Raw genomic sequence first — 23,169 nt, forward strand, 5'->3', positions numbered from 1 at the left:
ATAGAGAACATCTCAAAAAACATATGTACTATAAGCAGATAGAACCACATGTAAAAAATTTGAGATAAAATCATATTCAAAACATTTACAAATTACTCTTTATTATTTTCATCACCACCCACAGAAATTGCCAAACCATAAAAAGAAACTCACCTGAAAAAAAGAATATATATTCTCAATATATAACTTCGACAGGTTAATCCTTACAGGCACCAAACACTCTAAGAATAGAAAGAATAACATTTTATTAACTTATAACAAACTTATTTCCTACACAATATACAATCATTATAGCATTGAACAAGCATAAGTAATAAGATTCCCAAAATACTCTCCATTAAAAATAAATACAAAATTTATAAAAACATTCTGCCACAGATATGTCACTTTTCCTTATGTTAAAATGTATGCACCTACAACAGTAGGCTTTGAAAAGTAAAAGGCCAACTCACAAAACAAAAAAAGCCTTATTAATGAAACATTGCGTCGCCACTGCGTCACTTTTAGCATGGGAAAAGTGACGCACTAGTGGCGCAAGGCCGTCATAAATAAAGCCCCATGTCCATACAGAAAAACTACAGAGCCAGCATTATACACATGCAAGCAATACACTTGCACAGAACCACAAAACACCAGGAGCCACCATGTTAATATATATCCTTAATATAATAAACCTCTGAGAATGGATACATATTTCCGTGGCAAACTCCTTAGCAATATTTAAGTGACTAAATTAAGGCCCGATGTAGGTAGCCCTTTACCGAACCGAATCGGCCGAAAATACTGATTTTTGGCCGTTTCCAATCGGTAAAGGGCTAACGAGATGTAAGGGCACGTTTTCGGTAATTTTACCGATTCGCTATCATTACCGAATCGGTATTTACCGAATCGGTAATTAAAGAATTGTTAAGGATTCGGTAACGAATCCAGATGTTGGGACCTACATCCCATTTACCGATTTTGAAATACCGAATCGATAGTATTCGGTATTTCAAAATCGGTAAATGGGATTTACCTACATCGGACCCCTAAGACTCCTAGAAAATTTATCAAGTCATTATGCTCCTCTCCACTGCATAGCCGGCAACCTAATTCTGTGGAGTTCCTATACGACCGGCAATACTGCTGCATCCAACAGATTACATACATGCACCTCTCACCATTTTGTCGCTTTTGACGCCTTTTTTTTCCCCCTCACATACATTCACCTCTCGCCATTTTGTCGCTTTTGGCGCCTTTTTTTTCCCCTCACATACATGCACCACTCGCCATTTTGTCGCTTTTGGCGCCTTTTTTTCACCTCACACAGTAACATGACACAAACTTGATAGTGCTTCGCATGTAGACAGCTGATTCATAAAGTAATGATGTATGACCACTTGCATTTTCATATATCCTTCCTAAACTAAAAGACCAGACACCTTCTTCCACTTATTAAAATATAATATACTTCCTTATAAGAGTGTACAATGTTTTTTTCCAACTATATTCATTTTTCTTCAACTATAGCGTTTGTATTCCATGTACTACTAACAATACCAATTACTGTGTTTTTTGCAATTTCTGTACTCATATTACATAATGATTTGCCTTTAGAACAGTACATTTCCAAATAAACATTTCAAATATTCACGGTTTCTCTTTTAATCCATAATCTCAACTGAAATGATTTCATATTGAAAAACTATTCATGGGTTCCACATACCCTTAACTGTAGACACAGAGGACCTTATTTATGAAGACCTTCCGCCGCCGGTGCCTCATTTTTTAAAATAAGAAAAAGTAACGCACCGGTGGCGCAAGGCCTTCATAAATAAAGTCATGAATGTTTTCTTTTCTCGACCTCACTTACTGATACTAGAACCTGCAAGCCAAATACGGCCCGTGAACTCTTTCTTAGTAGGTCGCGCACCGTAAACACAGTTATACCACTGTTAACATTTTTTTTTTACTGTTACTAAGCACCGACACAGTTCCGCTTCACTCAGAGTTAATCACTGCTCCCACGCTTCTACAGGCCAGACGCTATGTCGTATTTCTCTCCTTATCACCCTTTCATCTCCATAATAACAAACAGTTCGCCGCCAGCCACCAGAGAACAGACTCAGATGCAGAGGCACCAAAGAGTGAAATACGACATACCCTCTGCTCTGAGAAAGCAACCAAGCGGTAATTGTGAAAGAAAACATTCAGTAGCGCTTTAAAAATACCAATGCAATTATATCATTATTTTTTTGAAAACGTTCCAATCACTTTAATAGGACTATCTGTGTGTGCCTCCACAGCAAACGTCCTCAGCCCGGATTGAAGGCAAACACACAGACAATAAGATAACACAGGGCAACGGAGATGCAAAACAGAAGGGACATGAAGATGGAGTCAAACAGCAGAACTGAAAGAGATATTTTTATGCTCCGTTTCCAACCTCAATGTACGAACACATTTACTACACAAATCTCTATACAACCTCATGGTCAAAACTTTTCATTTTATTTCACTCGACCACCTCCCTCACCCCACCAGTGCAAACGACGACCAGAAACTGCACTATAATTTTGACGTCTAACAGAAACTTTGTGAATACCTTTATTATTACCACTTTAACCCCCTTCCCCGACCCTCTCGCCCCACCCCCACCAGTGCAGGCCACGGCCACCAACCAGCCTGAAATATTGTCCACTGAAAAAAAGTTTACCAATTCATTAACCATTACCATTTTTTCACAACGGTATCACTAGTAATTTACCATTTCTCTCTCTTTCTCCATTGTCTGTGTCTCTGCTAATATTATTTCTTCATATCCTCAACAACTTCTCTCATTATATATAAACGCTTCAAAATTACAAAAATAATTACTCTATATTAAAAATATTTTTTACTGCGTATTCAACATTTAAATGGAAGAAATTACTTTTACAAATACAACACATTACGACAGCCATAAATTAGTTTTCACATCGAAAATCAATGATTGTTTCTAATTAAACTATATTATACGATACATGACAAAACAAACAGTTACGCACTTACCTTTACCAATGCTTTGAACGATGTACAACAGTGAAAGTCACAAAACAGATATTCGTTAGCGGAACTCTGAATATTGCTTCTATCACTGCAACCAAAATTCAATGGCACAGATATCCAGTCAATACACACTCATATAACTCTCTTCAACCAATCACATTTCCTGACGCAAAATTGTAAAATCAAATTTACATTTCAATTGGTTGTCCTTCACAATATTTTCAGACTCACGTGAGAGACACCCATCACCAACTGCCATCTCCGCCTGTATCCATGGTAACACCTCATTCTGCACCTTGCTGAAGGCACAGGTCAAAAGTTCATGTCTCAACGTTCTACAGCTAACTAAGAAGACTGTTTTCCCTCCAGAAACACCTGCCAATCCACAACTCAGTTACATGTCTTTTTTTCACACCCAATAATACTTTTCGTTTCACATAAACATTAACATGCAACGTACTCTTCAATCTCCACTTATTATAATCAACCAATCATTTTTATTTTATTAACCACACCCAGCCTCTTCCTTTTTTTTTATTTAGAATTTAAACTTGTAACTACCATTCCACTTCCAGAACCGATCGGACGACGACTACAAATCCATTAAAAATGAAGGTCTGGCTAATAGGACACAGTTATATTCACTGGAGTGAAAAATATGCACTAAGGAGACGAATTTGCAACCTCGGCTTACCAAATGTCCTTTTGTGAGGGCTTTATTCCTATCAATAGCCAGTCCCTGGCTCATATTCCCCCCCTGACTCTGGATTCACTTCCACCTCTTCTCAGACGGGTGAAATCTGGTTCCCCCGCTGATGTTTGCCCAGCCCACATATTAAGCCAGATCTTTCTAGATTGCCCTTCCCCTGCCCTCACCCTGCTAAATAAATCATTTGAACAGGGTACTGTCCCGCCTTCTTTCAAGGCCGCCACAATCATCCCGATACTGAAGAAACCAGGGGCGGACCCTGGCGTCCCGGCTAATTACCGTCCAATCTCCCTCCTTCCCTTCCTTGGGAAGATTGCCGAGTCCCATCTCACGCAGGTCCTTAGCTCCTTTATCGAGGATAGTAATTATCTTGCTCCCTGCCAAGCGGGTTTTCGTCCCCGCCACTCCACAGAGAAGGTGGTCATTTCAGTTCTGGACCGACTCAGGGAGGGATTGGACTCCAACGTACCTCAGGCCCTCGTTTTATTAGATCTGTCCGCCGGATCACTGAAATAATATCGACTGCCAAAATATCGACTTGCCAAAATATCGTGGACAAAATATCGACAGTCAAAATATCGAGTTTGTATCTACAAACAGGTAAGTACAAAAATATCGAGTACAAAATATCGTTAACAAAAATATAGATGTAAAAAATATCGACTTTATTAAAAACAGTGTTAAATTAAATTAATATTAAATTTTAATTACTAAAATATACTTAAAACGACTTAAATTAAATTATAATAATAAAATAATAAATGAAAATAATAAAAATAATTTTTTTAAATCTTATTTGTTGACCCTGAACCCTAAAAATACCCCTTTACCCAAAAACCCAAAACTGACCCTGAACCCTAAAAATACCCCTTTACCCAAAAACCCAAAACTGACCCTGAACCCTAAAAATACCCCTTTACCCATGACCTGAAAACTGACCCTGAACCCTAAAAATACCCCTTTACCCATGACCTGAAAACTGACCCTGAACCCTAAAAATACCCCTTTACCCATGACCTGAAAACTGACCCTGAACCCTAAAAATACCCCTTTACCCATGAACTGAAAACTGACCCTAAACCCTAAAAATACCCCTTTACCCATGAACTGAAAACTGACCCTGAACCCTAAAAATACCCCTTTACCCATGACCTGAAAACTGACCCTGAACCCTAAAAATACCCCTTTACCCATGAACTGAAAACTGACCCTAAACCCTAAAAATACCCCTTTACCCATGACCTGAAAACTGACCCTGAACCCTAAAAATACCCCTTTACCCATGACCTGAAAACTGACCCTGAACCCTAAAAATACCCCTTTACCCATGAACTGAAAACTGACCCTGAACCCTAAAAATACCCCTTTACCCATGACCTGAAAACTGACCCTGAACCCTAAAAATACCCCTTTACCCATGAACTGAAAACTGACCCTGAACCCTAAAAATACCCCTTTACCCATGACCTGAAAACTGACCCTGAACCCTAAAAATGCTCCTTTACCCAAAATGTATCAATATTATTTAATTACCAATTAATTATTAATTAACAATAACAATAAAGTAAATATATTAGAACATTAGGTGTAATTATTTTAATAATTAATATTATTTTATCAAAATTAATTACTTAAAAATAACACAAAATTATATATATAAAAAATGTACTCTAATTAATGTAATTAACTAATTACAATTAATTAATTAACAATTATTTACTAATACAAAATATATTCAAAATTATATTAATTAATTAACTAATTAATATTAATTAATTATCAATTAATTATTAATTAAAAATAATAACAAACATATATTAATTAATTAATTATTATTAAATTACTTCCCACCCTATTCCCCTATAAACCCACAACCCGCTACAGAATTACATTACGCAATTATTATCAAAACAAAATTCATGTAATAAAATATTTAATAACATTAATACACACTATTCACACATATTATTACATAAAAATACACTATAAAATATTATATATTATTAAAAAATCGATATTTTTGCTATCTATATTTTATACAGTCGATATTACTTCACTTACCTGAAAAACGATATTTTTGTAGTCGATATTATGTCCAGTCGATATTTTGTCCAGTCTATATTTTAAACTCGATATTATGTCCAGTCGATATTTTGGAGTCGATATTTTGTCTCTATACCCTGTCCGCCGCCTTTGACACGGTGGATCACTCCATCCTCTTACGCCGTGTCAGGTTGGCGGGCATCGAGGGCCCTCCGTTGGTTTGGCTGAAGTCCTTCCTGTCTGGTCGCTCCCAGTCTGTCCATCTGGCAGAATTTGCTGCCCCTTCTCGTGAAATCACGTGCGGGGTCCCTCAGGGCTCTTCGCTGTCCCCTCTACTTTTCAATTTATATATTTTTCCCCTTATTTTTGCTTTACAGCACATGGAGGTCGCGGTGTACAATTACGCCGACGACCTCCAACTCATCTTTGATTTATCCCCGACCTCGCCAGGTCAAACCAGCTTCCAGTCCGTGATGCTATTCATCCGTGATTGGATGAATACTAACCATCTCAAATTAAATCCGGACAAAACGGAGCTGGTTCTGACGGGCGGGGTCGCAAATCCATGGTCACCTCTTTTTTGGCCCCCATCCTTAGGCACCCCTCCCATTCCTTCCCCTTCAGTTAAAACGCTGGGCATTACTCTTAATCACCAACTCACCTTACATTCACATATTAGTTCAGTTGTCTCCTCTTGTTTCTTTTCCCTACGGACTATTAGGAAAATTTCCCGTTTTTTTTCTGTGTCAGCACTTAAACTGATCGTCATGGCCATGGTACTGTCAAAAATTGATTATGGGAACATCGTCTTCAATGGTGCCCCCGCATATGCCCTTCACCGTCTACAGCTGGTCCAGAACCAGGCAGCCCGCCTGGTTTATGGCCTGGCTAAGTCACACCATTCCACCCCCCTTTTAAAAAACCTTCACTGGCTCCCTATCAAGCAACGGGCTCTGTTCAAATTAGGATGCCTTACATTTCAAGCCCGAGCGGGCACAGCTCCGGCATTTATCAACTCTGCCGTTACAAACTATTGCCCGCCGAGAGCCCTTCGTTCCTCTTCTTTGGGCCTGCTAGTAGTACCCCGTTTTAAAAAGAAAAGAGCCGGTGGTCAGAAATTCACAGTTCTGGCCCCCACTTTTTGGAACGCCCTTCCCCCTTCAATTAGACTCCTACCATCCTATATGGAATATCGTAGGGCCTTAAAAACCCTCTTGTTCCAGCAAGCATTTACTGGTTAGCCGCGTCCCCCGTTTGTTTGTTTTTACCACTGTAGCTCCCAGCGCCAAGAAACTGCTTTAGTATACGAGCGCTCTATAAATGTTTTTAAATTCCAAAATAACATGGATTGCCAAAGGAGGATTGAACTGTCACCAATTGATTCCATTGGTGAAAACTTTTATGCATCTCCCAGAACCAGACCTTATAATTGTGCACTGTGGTGGGAACGATCTACGCACAATCACTCGGGTAGGTCTGGAAATGCTTCTAAAAGACACCTTTCCACAATTGATAACACTTTTTCCTCGATCTGCCTTGGTATATTCCAATATATGCCAAAGACAGAAATGGAATTGGTCCAATCAACATTGTGCACAATTTGAGAAAGCAAGGAGACATGTAAATACATCTGTTTCTGCGTTCCTCAGAGATTATAGCATGGGTTCTATTTACCACAACAACTTAAATACATCTGTTTCTGCGTTCCTCAGAGATTATAGCATGGGTTCTATTTACCACAACAACTTGCGATACCACATACAAGACGTCTATAGGAGAGACGGTGTTCATTTCACGAATGAGGGAAACACAATCTTCCTCTGCAACATCAGGCTCTGCATCGGTACTTACCTATAAATGCAGAAAACACTCAATTAACACAAGGGCTCTTTTCAAAGCCACTTTATATCTAAGCACTCAAACTTCTAATTTATCTCCATTTTCACACTCTTGTGAATAGGTGTGCGCGACCGGGTGCGCGCACCCCGTTATTTTTTCCGGAAAAAAAATATATTTTTTCGCGTTTAAGGGCCTTACTACACACCCCGAGAAAACCTACGCAGCAAGACAATCTCTACCTTCTCCCCTTTCCATGTTTAAACGCTATGAAATGAACAATATATTTACTCGCAGTGACAAAATGGCAGACAAAACTTCCTGATTTCCTTCGAATCGAACGTTAACAGACGTCACGCAGCAAAAAAAAAATCCGCTCACGCGCTGCCGCTTGGGTGAGCGCACGTGTGCGCGGCTATAGATATATAATTGACTTTAACTTTAATTTTCTCAACAACTACTGAACGGATTTACACCATTCCAAAAAAAGCGTAATCTGCGAACAGGACTCTACAGTTTTGCCAAATTTCATATAAATCCATTCAGCCGTTCGACCTGTAGCCGAGTCTAAAGGTCCTATGGAAAATAACATGGAGAAAACACGTTTTGGGACCCCCCTTTTATCTCAGCCCCCACTTCACCAATCTCCCCCAAACTTTCAGGAAATGAGCGCAGCGCACCGAGCCATCTTCTTTGAGATATTCACAAAGATTCATCCACCAGGGCCAAAGTTATTCCAAATAGAATGTTGAGGATTTCCTATGGAAAACAATCCTAACTATAACTACCTACTGGCGACCGCCAGTAGGTAATATATATGTATATATATATCATTGCTGATAGTTCCCTGCTGCCTTGATAGTTTAAAAGGCCCCGCGTCCAGAGACCTATACGTTTATATTGAATTGTCCCACATGGCCAGATAGTAATGTTTTCACCGATCTCTCAATCAGTGGACTCTTTTATATTGACTACAATATCCTGGGCCTCTTTATAATGTTTTTAACCCCTGGCCGACATGTCCATTCTCCTAAGATAACTGGGGATAGGGGGGATCATACGATCTCTCCCTTTCTACACTACTGCAGCTCTATGGGACTATTTCAGTGAAATATGTGAAGGGATTGATCTCATTGTATAGGCTTCTTGTCACAATGTCCTATTATGTAAAGTGGATAATAGCCTTGCTTGGTGATTCTCTTTGTAGGGGACATGGGCCCTCAGTTTATTTTGATCTTCGCTGTCTGTTATATGATTAATGAACAGAATTGGAAAATAAATAAATTCCCTCGCACTCCAAGAGGCCTTTGAAAACAACATTGGAATGTTGCTTTGCGGGACTTTAACGGCCCGTAAAAGCATGGAGCACTCCATTGTCTTCAGTAGAGCACCCAACATTCCAATGCTCTAATTTAGAGGATATCACTCCACAAGGCCTTACTAGTAAATTAAACATGACAAACTGGTATATGCCAATGAAACCATGTTTAGGGGAGTGAGCACAAGCATTTAAGCACTGATATAGCAGTGGCAGAGTGCACAGAGACCTAAGGCCAACACAAGCAAAAATCCAGCAAATTGGAGGCAAGCAAGCAAAAAGTTTGGGAGAAGACCACATTAAAGCTGACAGGTCTAACAACCTTTCACAGAGGGACCTTCGGATAGTACCGATATTTGTGCCTTAGGAACCCATAAAAATACATTTATAAATAAATGTCTGCAAAAACTATATGTAAATGTAATCATTATTTTTTGTTGGCTAGATCCCCATTTTTCTTCTGACAGACTTGCAACTGAAAAGGTCATTAATAGCATACACATACTTTATGCAGTATTCTGTAGCAATGAAACATGGCGAATGCTTTTGCGTACGTTTAATACCTACCTTATAGTGTACAAGTTCTTTCAAACTCTACATACACTTAGTTCTGAACTTCGATGACGTTTAGAGGAGGGAACTAAGAAAGGTATTTAGACAGAATATCAGAAACAGAAAAATCATGGCCCAAAAGATCATGTCAAGAATATCGAGTATGCCAATATTGTGAAGGTAAGTCTCTACAGCTTAACAAAGTTTTAATATATATATACCTCCACATATATGTCCCTGGACGATAAATTTATCTTCAAGGTACATGGATTTGGGGTTAAGAACAGTAAATCTATACTTAACTTTTTGCCTGTACCTGCTCTATATTTTGGTGCTTGATATTTTTGACACATTAAGTCCACATGATATTTCTGTTTCTGATATTCTGTCAGCGATCCCATAGAGATGCATTCAGAATATAGTCACATTCACCAAACCATATGTATGTGGGTGTGCACAAGCAAATGTAATGTATTTCCTTCGTGTATCTTGAAATCCAGTAGATCCAATCACGTATGCCATAGGGATTGCAGAAAATAATTCCTAGTAGCATTTTAAATAAATTTGTGTATGGATCTGAAACCCTTTATTGAAGGAAGAGAAATTCCACAAATGTCCTAACCTACGTCATGCATGATATTCACACTGCATACAATGGCCCTACATAGAATAAATAAAGTCACTATTTTTGGTGAATACCAAGCACTTGCACAGCTTTGTTTATTGCATTTTTGAGTTGGAAATGGGAAATTTGGTACCAGGTCCAACGACATGTTGAAAATTACTGAGTTGGAATTGGTTCTGCAGATCTTAAACATCATTCTGGATTGTAGAGAAAGCATAATTCTCCTTAAATGGTAACGTGGTCCTGTTTCTTCAGACCAATGATGATCTGGGTGTGGAGTGTCATACTTCAGGGGAGCCATATTGGATCACAAGAACCTGCTGAAGGATGCAGGACTAGGGCTGCTTCATTTTTTTATGACGTCTGCTTCATACAAGTCAAGTTTTATGTTGCAGAGATATAATTGATGGTACCATGATGTCTGGTACTCCTATCATTGTCTATGGGTCAAAGGATGTATTTGGTCACTTGCGTTACCCTGGCATTGCTTGCTGTAAGAGAGTCAGGTTATTTTATTGGGTATACCTTGGTTAAGGAACTGACTACAAGAATCTATAACAAATTGAAAATATTCTATGTGCCAGTACCATTGTAATCTACTTTTTATGTAATATTAAACATTAGGTGACCTCTTTGTATGATATACTTTGTTCTGATTACTTTAAGGTTGTTTCACGAAAACCTACAAAGACGTAGACTTCTTTGGCAGCGATATTAGGGCTCTCATCCGAGAAAACCCCACTGAGTGCCAGGATTCATGCACCAACTCCCCTGACTGTCAGTTCTTCACCTATGTTACAGAGCAGTATAATCCAGCTCCTGAGCTGCGGTAGGTACACAGTGGCATGGTATTCTTGTGGAGCAATATGTTTTGCAGAACAATTTGACAGGCTATAGTTCAGTCTGACACCTGTTCACATATGAACTTCAGAAGATTTGCCACTGGTACAGTGGTACCAAATAGAGAAAGGGGCTCCACAATACCAAACCATATATTCAATCACAAATGTATACCCATGAACATTTGGAGAGCTTTAGTTACCCATCACGAATCATCAACCTATAGAGGGAAACAGCTCTTAGTTGACGGGGCATTCTAATACAAGTTGTCTGTATATCACTGGTGTTGGTGATTGTGGTTTTCTTTTCAAACAAATATACCTGCTTTTATTCATTCCAGCACATTGAAGTCTCTGGTGGTAGAATTCTGAACTCTAAATTCTATTATGCTACCAAGCGATAGGTAGAGTCCCGTACATATCCGATCCACCTAGCATTACAGTGGATCTGTGCTGAGGAACGAACCAACTTTTTGGGCTACATGTTTTTCCTGGTTGTGACAGACAGAAAAAAAAGATTACATCACCCACCGAAAATAGGATTTGCAATGTAATGCCTTCCACTGACAGCCCTACGGATGCTTTGTCGACAGAAAAATCACAGGTTTGGCTGCTGCAAAGTGAGGCAGGTGAACCAAGGGTTTGAGGACCAGGTATTTTGTCATGTTTACCATGGAGTACCCTGTAGAACAAACTCTAAAGTAGACCCTTAATCAACAAAGATAGATCATCAATTGGTCATGAGAATTTTATAATCTTATAGATGAAGGCTATTTCATAATGTTCTATTTCATCATAAACGTCTTGTATAATACAATATGAGCCATAAAAACAAAGATAGGATTAAAACATGGAATGATGCTTAACCATCATTATATAATACATAATTTTAGATATGATTGAGCATATGCTAAGAGACTGTTGCATATTCAAGTCCTACACTTAAATGACCTTCCAGTCACTTAGTGTGAAGTCTTAATCTATGATGGGAAATCTTTGCATTTATTGTATCATAATACATTTATGTACAGACATTTTTATGTATTAGGCGGCAATAGCATTTTGGCTCATGTGCATAGATCAATAGGAAGCCTCCATCAGGATAAAAGGTAAAGGACGGGTATTTATAATGTGTTCTCTTATTATTACAAGTTGAGACAAAACATATAAAAGCGTATGATAATGGGCACACATTCTTGATAGAATTCAAATCAAATGATCCCTGTTGAAAATGATCCCTGAGCAAAATCAACATCTAATTTGTGCAGTAATGACAATGTTTATTAGGAGTCTTGTGCAGTTAGTTTGTTTGGAAACAAACTACACAAGACTACTGCCAAATTTATCTGAGCTAAAAATAAAGCTTGGGAAATTTGTAAATGTTTGCATAATGCAATGTGGTGAAATTGTTTCTTTATGACGGACTGGATTGATTAGAAAATGTCTCACCAAGTGAAATTATTTGCTCACACTATTGTCCTCACATTGTCTTTCATGTCTTCTTTCATCGGGTTATGTCCTCATTTGAAAATGTCATGCATGTAACCAGTGAAATGAAATTTTGCTCCATTTGTGTAATTTCCCAAAAATGTAGCAATTTTATTAAGTTGTATGATTTTGCACACGCACCTCCGACCCTAAATCACATAAGCAGTGGATTTTGTTCTGAGTCTTTTCTAAAGGTGTACCAAATCAGAATCCCAAAGGCATGACCAAGGCAGTTGCCCAAGGTCATGCCACCTACTCCAGGATCCTACCACTCCTCTATGAGCATATGGGTTGCTTTTCTGGTGACGAAGGGCCCTTAGTGATACACACTGCTACTCTGATACCTACTCTGTGTCCCTCCCTCTGTAGGAGTTAGTTTCAAAAAGATGAAGAGCGCGCATGGATTGAATGGCTGTGAAGGAGGCTTGGGTCATTGAGCTTAGCAAATGTAGCTTTACCTGGGGAAAGCTCATTTGTTTTTATTAAAGCGAGAGCAGTGTTTCATGCTTATGATATGCACTGCAGTATAGTACAGCCTACTAAGAAGGACACATATTTAATTAAAAGCCACTGTGGTATCAGCAAGGCTGTGTATATAATGAGAGTTCTGGTATCACTATCATTATGTATATTTATGAAAAAGCTCTGTGATATCAATAAAGCAGTAACTTTAATGAGAATGCTCTGCCTTTCAATTCCAGTAAGTTGTGCTTCCAGAAATTCGCTACGAAGCTACCATATCCACCAGTCATTAATATCCTTGGCAATGTTGTGTCTGGGTTCAGCCCAAGGAACTGCGATGACAGCACTTGTAAGTATTGGACATTATTCTGGTTTCTTCTGTGAAATGAGTGTGTATAAATCAATGCAAGAAATATTCCTGGGTTAGCCATTGTGATGTTTATGGTTACACAGTACATTTGCTTCATGGTATGAATTGAATTTCTTTTTCTCATTCTCTGCCACATCATGTTTGAAACTACAAGATACACTAAACAGTAAATTCAGACATTTAAAGCTCTATCTGATATCCCATGTCCTCATAATGACAAATCAGTCCTCTCTTGATGGCTCCATTGCATACTTCTCCAACCCCACAGTCACAAGACACAACTCAAAATGTTCTTCTCTTTTCTGACCAGACGGTCCACCAATCACGCCTGTGCTCTAGTTTTCTGGCCAACATATCCCAAAGACCCCCTGCCTGCCCATGCACAATGTTGACTTCAACTCCAGCTAAGGGGTCATTAAAAACTTTGAAAGCAATGTGTAATTCCACTGCCAGGCCCACTTGGAAGTGAGGGGAGCACTACCCATGGATGCAGTTCCATTTATGGCCATCCTACTTGACCCCCTAGTAAGGTCAGTCGCACAACCACAGCAATTGTGACTCATTTCATGTGCACACAAACACTCTTCGTCAATTACTTCATTGACCTCCCTTTAGAACCCACTTCCGTACTATTATACAGCCACTCTGGTTCCTGGCTGCAAAATCTACCTCTTGAGGAATAGCAGTGGAGGTCTCGCAGTACAGGACAACAGGGTGCAGTGACCATAGAAAAGAGTGGTTACTTGGCGGATGCTGGCAGGAACAAGAGGTTGAGGGAGAAGAATGGATGGCCATTTGGTTGGGTTTTAAAGTTTGTTGTCTGAGAAGGACAAATAGGGCCAAAGAGCAGCTACAGTGAGGCAGATGGAAAGAGTGTTGTAAGAAATGAGGTAGGTGTATGTATTGTGGGTATCATGGAACAGACAGGATTTGTGCCTGTAGGAGTAGGGTACCTACAGATAGATGGGTGGTGGAAAAAAACTCCAATAGGATGACCTGGATGAGATGTGTCTTGCCTTGGAGGCATCTCCCGTAGGAGATTTAAGAATTACATTAATGACTTCAAACATAGACTAATAGTACCATATTCATTCATCTACCTGATCTCTCTGCTTTCAACCACCACTTGCTTTTTAAACACTTCTTCCTCTGTCTGCCCCCACTGTCTTCCCCCCTGTATCTACCATTATTGTTTCTACTTCTGCCTAACCCACTGGCCCTTTTCTAAAACTCCTCTTTGTTTCTGTGCCTGCTTTCACAGTCTTTGTTTGCCCTTAGCTGTGCTGTTGACTCAAAGTCTTTCCCTCTGCTTGCTCTTACATTATCTCCCCTCTCTCTACAGCTCTCGCTGTCTCTGCCATCACTCCGTTCCTCTGCTTGCTAGCACTGCTCATGCTGATTTGATCTCCTGGTCTTCCTCTGCCATCTATTCATCATGTCTTGCACTGCTTGCCCTCTTGTCGTCATCCTATGCCGCCATCAGCCGTCTCACATTCCTGCCTCTGCTGTGCTTCTTTCATCCTTCTGCCTTCATTCATATATCCTTCCTAGTCTTACTGTGCCTGCCCTCACCTCTCCTCACAGCTTCCTTCATATCTCCTATATCTCCCTCTGCCTACCCTCATGTTTCCTCTGCCATAGTTGTGCTTTCCTCTGCCTACTTATGTTTCATTCCTCTTTCTCTGATGCCTTCCTCTGTCTTCTCTCATGTCTCATTCCACCTCCCCACATGTCGCCTTGCCTGCCCTCTCATCTCAATCTACCTTCCCTTCTGTCACCCTCTGCTAGCTTTCATGTCTTCTACTTGCCTTAAGTCACTGATGCTGAGGTGGAGACGGACCAGAACTCACAAACCTTCTACCACCCTGCCAATTCACCTTTCAGTTCAATAAAACTGCAAAACTAGTCAAAATATATTCTGTTTAAATTAATTTTAATTAGTGCGAATGGATGTTCATCTCACGGAGTTGGTTGGTTTGTATATTGTCAAAGAATATCCAGAATTTAGTTTAGATTATATTTGGGACTGACTGCAGATTTGTTTCTGATTGTGGTTTCCTGCCTCCTCAACCAGCGCTCACTGGAGTCAGGTAAGGGTCCTTTTCAGTGAGTCAAAACCTCAAGCCTTACACTACAGGCCTGTGGGATAAGGGCATGCCATGCTCTCCACTTCCAACGAATTGTCACTTACAGAAGCAGCAGAGTGGGAGGTTGACAGTTTTGTCTTGGTGAAATGGAAGGTAGTGTTTGATTAAAATTCATTCTTCTCTTCTCCTTCTCTCCCTACTCAGGTGATTCTGCATGTCCTGAATTTCTCATTCCCAATGTTAATTTTCCTGGCTATCACCTTGAGCAGGTTCTGGCTCCTGATGCTGAGAACTGCCAGCTCATCTGCAGCAACCATCCTCACTGCCAGTACTTTACATTTCACACAGAAGACTGGACTGCTGACAACAGAAAGTAAAACACTATTTGTCTGTCTGTCTATCTGTCTATATGTTTAATATACAGTGGTGATCACCACTATGTAGTAATGCTTTAACTTTTGACCTTGTGGATAGATTTAGATGAAACCTGCAAATCTTCTAACCCTGTAAGCTACATTTCAGCACGGCACGTTTCTAAGATTTTCATCCTTAATTACCCCTGTGCATTATTCTTAATCTTTTCATAGTATTGGTGATCCTGTCCCTTAGAAACCAATTCTTTTGAGATTTGCCTGAGCTTGATGTTTCCCTCTTCTTATTCGTGGGATATTTTTTGGGTGATAGAAAATGTCTCAAAGCAATCCAAATGCAAAAGTCTGTTACTCTTTTAAGAACATGTTCTAATTTGGTCATAGTCAATCAAAACTCCTCTCTGGAGTCAAGGCAGAAATACAAAATCAAAAGCAGCCCAGAAAAATATTTTTAAAGCCTGCGCCTTCCTCCCCATTACCTCTCTCTTTTAATGTATTCTTTCTATCTTTCTTGCTCAGTCTGCTTCATTTCACCCCAGAGCTGGAGAAAGTCACACAAGTGCATGCAATGGCCATGGCCTTCAAAAGCCGGCCTCCGAAGCCTCCAGCTCCCAGTGGGATGCTGAATGGGATACATGGTCGATCTGGCTGTCTGGAATCCAAGCTGAGTTCTGTTGCAGGTAGCACAGGCTGCAGCTGTACATAGACTCTGTAGACTTGTATGTAGGTTTCTTTACACGTTCACCAGATATACAAGGCACGTTCACAGACATACCACCACAAACATAGATGCTACCGCAGCCGATTCTCAATTTTCGATCTTTGGCCAGGCTGCTGCCTTGAGTATTCTTGGGCTTCAGAAGGAGTTTGCCTCCAGCATATTGCACTGTGGCAAGAAAAAGCATGGCTGTATCCTAGTCAAACAAATATGAATGCCAATGCAATCTAACCAGCAAATAAGAAAGCTGGTGAAATATGGTCTGATTATCCACAAGCCTGCACTTGTTCACCCTGTGCCCGCTGCAGAAGGACCATGCTCATTCGCAGTAAGAGAAGGCCCATGGGCGTTAATAAGAGAGTACTGTCAATGTACGTATGCCAGAAGAAGCTCTCATGGATGATGAGTAAGAATCCTGAGCTGTCTTCCCTGAGGGTACTGTGAGTCCCAGAAGTCTGACCGACACATGTACCACAGCCTTTACCTGAAAGTCAAGTGTAATGTGTTCAAGAACAAGTGCATCTCATGTAGCACATTCACAAACTGAAGGCAGACAAAGACTGCATGCAGCTCCTGCATTGCCAGGCTGAAGTTCGCAGGTCGAAGACTAATGAGGTTCGCAAGAGACGCGAAGAACACCTGCAAGAAAAGAAGGAAGAGATCATAAAGACACTCTCAGAGGAGGGCGAGAACAGAAAGTAGTCAGTCCTTCCAGTGTGTAAATAGTGAGCGTCAATCAGTGCCATAAAACATCCAATACTAATGATTCTCAACTTTCACCAATAGAACTCCTCCCACTGGAACAATCTGTTATCACGCCCTGCCTGACATGGCTCACAGCCAACCTGCATGAACTTAGAAACACTGAAGCTATGCAAGGCAAAATACCACTCACTTTGCAGTTTCATTGTTGAAGCATCAACTTCAGATATGCATTAACAAACTTTATTGTTAAAATTCTTATTTCTCTTCATTCCTGCAGGTGTGAACTGCCCATATAGACCATGTTCATAATTGGTTTGAAGGCAAGCAGCTTAAGTGTCTACTATTTGCTTGTGCACTGGCCATGGGCTTGCAGTATTCTGGGTCTTCTATGGGTCCATCAAAACATGAGTCATAAATGACATATTAAAAACATGATTATTTCTGGCAACCCCAAAAGTACAGGCACATAGGAGCTACTTTTGTGTCCTCCGCGACTGAAATCTGTCCAATAGGAGCAAAGGAAGACTTTGGCCCACAGGGCAGCCTCTTCTAGGTCCCTAGACTCCAAAACGTGCTGAAAGCCAGACCTCTCAAACTATTTGTTAAACTGAGAGTTGAGAGAGTTGGTATTGGAGACAGAAACCTGAGAGAATAGGAAGCAACATGAGGATATAGTCAGAGCAGTCACAAATTAATTTAGGATTGGAGTGGATGTTTAAACTCCAGAACATCCCGTGGAGGCTTTGACAATGTCCTCTTCCCTTTTAAACGCTCTGCAGTTTCTTCTGTGGGTTGTCTACATTCATCAAAGGAGCAGCAACTGAGTCTTTTCAGTTGGTTAAGATGGTTAAACTGTGAACAAATGCACATTATGCCTGTAGCCCATGATAGGGGAGATTTCAATATTTAATTTCTGATCAGTTGTTAATCTGTTTTTCAATAGGTTCTTTTGCTATCTGAAGAACTCTGCCATCATGCCTCCTTCATTCATTGGGTTAAACAACGTCGTTTCAGGCTTCTCGCTAAGAAGCTTTGGGATTAAAAGAAGTAAGTTAAATATATTCTCCTGCATGGCTTATGTTTAGGGTGGATTTTAAAACAGGCTTCACATTTGGGGTGTCTGTGAGTAAGTGCCCTGGGGTTGAAACATCAAATTGTATGGCAAGACAATCTGCCAGGGTAATTGATGATAGATCCTGGTTTCTCAGTGCAATGTTTATTTGTCTGCAGATGCACCTCAAGGATAACACTATAAATCAGGAGCTACAGTTTTAGCAGAACCGTTTTTAGGCAAATATGGACATTATGTGTAGTGTTGATATTCTGCCTTTTTTTCTTTCAACACTTTTGTGTATTTCTGACTACTAATTTTAGTTGAGCCCATGCATTGCATGGTTTATGTACATGGATTCTAGCTAACGTTTGACTGTCTTGAATCCATGACTCTCAAATGGACCCACCTCATAATTTATGTATTGCCAAATAAAGGATACAAATATTGTGACCTGGTATCCTAAAAAAACACCAGACAAAGCAGTTAACATTTTGATCCTTTGTTTGATACATAACGGTCTCTTTGGGCCTGATTCACAATGGTAAACATACACTTTTGTGTAAGTTTACGGGTATTTGCTATCCAAAAGGGGATTTATGAGAAGTCTCTTTACGAGTGCAGGGTCTCCGCATATCAATAGATAAGTCTTTTCATGTGAAGAGACTTTGCACTTGTAGAGATATTTCTCGTAAATCCCTTTGTGAATAGCAAACAATCGTAAACTTACACAAAAGTGAAAGTTTACCTTTATAAATTAGCCCATCAATTTCTGGTTACAATTATACCCTCCAGAAAAGAGGGCAGTGGCGGCTGCTGCTTAATCGTGGTGGGGGGCAAGTTTGGGCAGAGGGGGGAGGGAATTATTGCATATATATATATATATAAATCTCTTACCTGTAGGCCAGTTGCCACCTCTCGGTCTTCTTCGGCTCTTCAGTCGACTGCAAGAGCAGGAAGCACACATGCTCCCAGGCACCCCTAGCTAATCACATGCTGTTGCAGCAGCATTGTGATTGGTCTGAGTGCTGTGGTTCGGCACTCAGAGAGGGTCTGGGAGCCTGTGCATGTTCTCGGTGGAGAACATGCAAAGTGTGCATGTCTGGACGGTCCAAGAAATCCAGCCAAAACATTCATGTGCACTTAAGAGACTGCTCACCACTCCTCTCCCCTGCTCCTCTAACAGCCCAGTCCAGCCCGCTCCACCCCTAACCAGCGTAGCCACGGACAAATAAAGTGATAACGCATTGTTATTATCATTTTATTTTTACTTTTTGACCTGCTCACAGAGCAGTGGGGCAATGCTCTGTCACTTTAGCAGAGGAGCTGCCGCTGAGAGAGAAAGGCATTTGGTGAAAATCGGCTGCAAGCAAATTTTTCTGAAAAAGTGAAACACTAATGATCACTAATAGCAGGGACCTTTTGCTCTCAGTTCCAGAGACTAAAAAGCCAAATTGGATCCTTTGCAGAGGTTCTAGATTCTGTCTTCCTAAATTAATAGAGAACACAAATTAGGTTCAAACTTCCAGACAATTGTGTTGATTAGTTTGAAAGAATTGCTTGAAAAATGTCTGGTTTTGGAACTTTGTCAAAACATTTCTTGGCTTCATTAATCATTTGCAGACTGTATTTTAGCTAGGAGTAATATGCAAGATCATGCCTCTGTAAATATAATGAACACATTTGATTGTGCAGAGTAGAATAGTATGCCTAAAACATTGAACATGGTATTGTTAAATGATGTAATGCTCACCCTGAACATACAAGTATGACTAACATGCACATTTCACCTACCTCCCTCAAATAGAAAAGAACACGCATCATCAATTTTACAATTGATTATGAGTATGGCGACCTACCTAGAAAACATTTGGAGGCAGTAGGACTGTAAAGGGAGTAGAGATTAGGAGCAAAATTGGTCAGGTATGAAATTGAAAGGAAATAAAGAGAGGTAAAAAGTAAAGGTCGTCATTTGTGTGCGACCTATCTAGGAGATCTAACCCTCTTCTTGCCTGATACGAATACTTGGCTTTCAGATGTGTACCAAAAATATGGTAATACCAAGGGTTTAACCTGATAATTTGTAAGAATAAAAACAAAACATACAATTATCACTTTGAAATTAAGATAATACTTTGGGGTCATGGCCTACTGTGTTTTTGGAGCTGCAGACAATTGTTTTGTCGTTAAAATGGATACCTCCACTTTCATCCTCACTCCGGGGGTGGTGGATACATTTAGTATGGATTAATATATTACGTTTTTGCTCGGATAAAGGTAGTAATTTAAGAGGGTTTATCATTAAAATTTCATAGGTACCAAACATGATATATCTACCTCTCCTCAGGTAGGAATTACAGCCTATTAAATGTAATTAGGAATCCCCAATATTATCCTACGGGAGGGGGTAGGTCTCCCTGTAGTGAAAAATAAATGTTAGGTGTTTTTCACTACCAGGACATGTAAAACGTAAAAATATATGTTCAAACTTATATTTATATAAAACCCTGCCGTATGAACTACCTAGGCCCTACTTTCTGTGTGACACATGTAATAATAGGGGACTTTAAGTCTTGTCAATTATGTTTAAATACCAAGTCAACATGGCAATGTAACCCTGCATTCAGGCTGCAATGACAGGCTTGGAAGATGTATTAAGATGCTAAATAAGTGGGAGGCACAGTAAGTGCTGCAGGCCCACAGGTGCATTTAATTTACAGACCCTGGGATGATGGAAATCCACTCTACAAGGGATTTATAAGTAAATTAAATATGCCAATTTGGTACATGCCAATCAAACCATGGTTAGGGGAGTGAGCGCAAGCACTTTAGCCCTCCTTTAAGTAGTAAAGTGCACAGTCCTAAGGTCAACAAGGCAATAATTGGAGGTTAGTAGGCAAAAAGTTTGCAAGTGACCCTGCTGAGGGGCCCTGGTCCATCAGTGCCCTTTCATATTCCAGGGTGTCAGCAAATGTATGTGAACTTGGAAAAAAAATGCACAATTTGATTCAGGTTTTTTTCAACATTTTCTTGGGGGAGGGATACCATCCTCTCCCTCCATTTCTCCTAGAAGAGATCTGACCCACTTTTTTGGCTCATATGCTACAATTTAGTTCAGTATTGTAGTACGCCATACCACTTTCAAAGATCAGGACACTAATATAGGTGTATCTAAAATAGATATTTGCGCTGTGGTATAAATCTTTTATTTTGAAACTTCAGCTATGCCAATTGTTGTTATCTCATCCTTGTTAAGGTCGCTCATATTATGAATGTTCAGTTTCAACACGATTCTGAGTAGTTCTATCTATTCGGGTCTAGTCTGTCTCTTTTGCAGGCACCTTTCCTTTCAGGTACAACATCACCTGATTGTATTTCCGCATAACATCTTCGAAAGGAGCACCTGTCTTCGGGTCTCTAGGGTATTTCTCATTCGGCCAATCAACAGCAATTTTACATTCTGTCCACAGATCTACAGGAACCACTATGTCAAAGAACCCATCTAAATCTTTCAAGAGACATTTCGAGACTTTCACGAATCTCTCGACCTGTCTGTACCACTCTACAGGTTTCTCTCACAATTTTGGGAAGTCATTTGTAAATGACACAATATCTTGTCTGGACCATGGCACATGTACATATCCAGGATACGTAGTGTGGCAGGGAGACTCCCTCCTACAAATGAGTGCGCTGTTTTTCAATGAAACACAACGGTTTCTTCTCCACTTTTTTCAAAATATCATATTCAAATTATTCCATGTATAACAGATCAGTAATCCATGCTAGATCTGCATTTGATTTGTAGTTTTATTTTCACAATTTCATGAAAGTCACATACATTAAAGACACGACAGCTTTTTTGAACTTGTTGAAAAATATTGAACTTAAAATGGATGAAACATACCTACTTTGTACTATTGATGTAACCGCCCTCTATACCTCCATCCCCCACAATGAGGGTATAGAGGCATTAGAATGGAGTCTAATAAACAGTGACCTACAAGAAGAACAGAAACTACTAATTATACAACTCATGCAATTCGCATTGTTTTGTAGTTATTTTGAATGGGATGGAAAATACTACAATCAAAGTAGTGGAACATCTATGGGTTTTGGGGGGGCGCCCTCATACGCGAATATCTTCATGACCAAATTTGAAACTGACCATATTCTGACAAATCCGCAATGGACAGAACATTTGATTATGTACAAGAGGTACATTGATGATCTATTTATAATATGGAGAGGTGCAAAAGAAGACCTGGAAAACAACATCATTGCACTCAATGCGTGTAATGAACGAATAAAATTCACCCATACCATAGATGAACAAAGCATCGCATTTCTTGATGTGAAAGTGACAATTATTAACAACAGAATTGAGACTAATGTACACATTAAGAAAACAGACAAAAATTCATCTCTACTGTTTCAAAGTTTTCACCCTATGGCGTTGAAAAAGCACTTACCTACTTCTCAATTCATAAGAATGAAAAGAATAACCTCAAATGAAGAAGAGCTGTCAAAAATTTTGCAAGAACAAATGAAGAAATATCAAGCAAGAGGATATCCTAATGATGTACTGCAAACATCATTTGATAGAGTGGCAAATCAATCTCGAACCAGCATGTTAAAGGAAACTGCTAAAATTCAAGAGACTAAAACTGTTTGTGTACTAAAATTCTCGACAGATGCACCAAAAATTAAAAAAATTGTGAATAAACATTGGAGACTCATCCTGCAAGAGCCTGATTTAAAAGACCTATACAATGAAAAAATAACTTTTGCATTTCAAAGATCGAAAAACATAAAAGAAATGTTGAATACTCCTAAGAAAATCACCATGACCTTTAAAGGCATGCAAAAATGCCAAAACTGCATCCATTGTGGAAATGTGATTACTGGAAACCAATTTACTCACCCCACGAAAGGGCATCTAATTGAATTGAAACATAACAGTACATGTGA

The 23,169-nt window shown here is 39.6% G+C and overlaps 1 protein-coding gene and 1 pseudogene across 2 annotated transcripts in view; both read left to right on the plus strand.

The window, feature by feature from the left end:
- LOC147748302 (coagulation factor XI-like) overlaps window positions 1-23,169 on the plus strand; it is a 181,144-nt gene that overhangs the window by 131,347 nt on the left and 26,628 nt on the right. For both annotated transcript variants that reach the window (XM_086960071.1, XM_086960062.1), the window contains 4 exons: window positions 10,777-10,939; window positions 13,139-13,248; window positions 15,561-15,729; window positions 18,094-18,197. In XM_086960071.1, coding sequence (XP_086816197.1) covers window positions 10,777-10,939; window positions 13,139-13,248; window positions 15,561-15,729; window positions 18,094-18,197 — 546 coding nt within the window. The remainder of the gene's footprint in view (window positions 1-10,776; window positions 10,940-13,138; window positions 13,249-15,560; window positions 15,730-18,093; window positions 18,198-23,169) is intronic.
- Window positions 16,302-17,277, plus strand: LOC147748303 (large ribosomal subunit protein eL19 pseudogene; annotated as a pseudogene).

This window comes from Lissotriton vulgaris, chromosome 1_1 (assembly GCF_964263255.1).
Source record: "Lissotriton vulgaris chromosome 1_1, aLisVul1.2, whole genome shotgun sequence".
NCBI lineage: Eukaryota > Metazoa > Chordata > Amphibia > Caudata > Salamandridae > Lissotriton > Lissotriton vulgaris.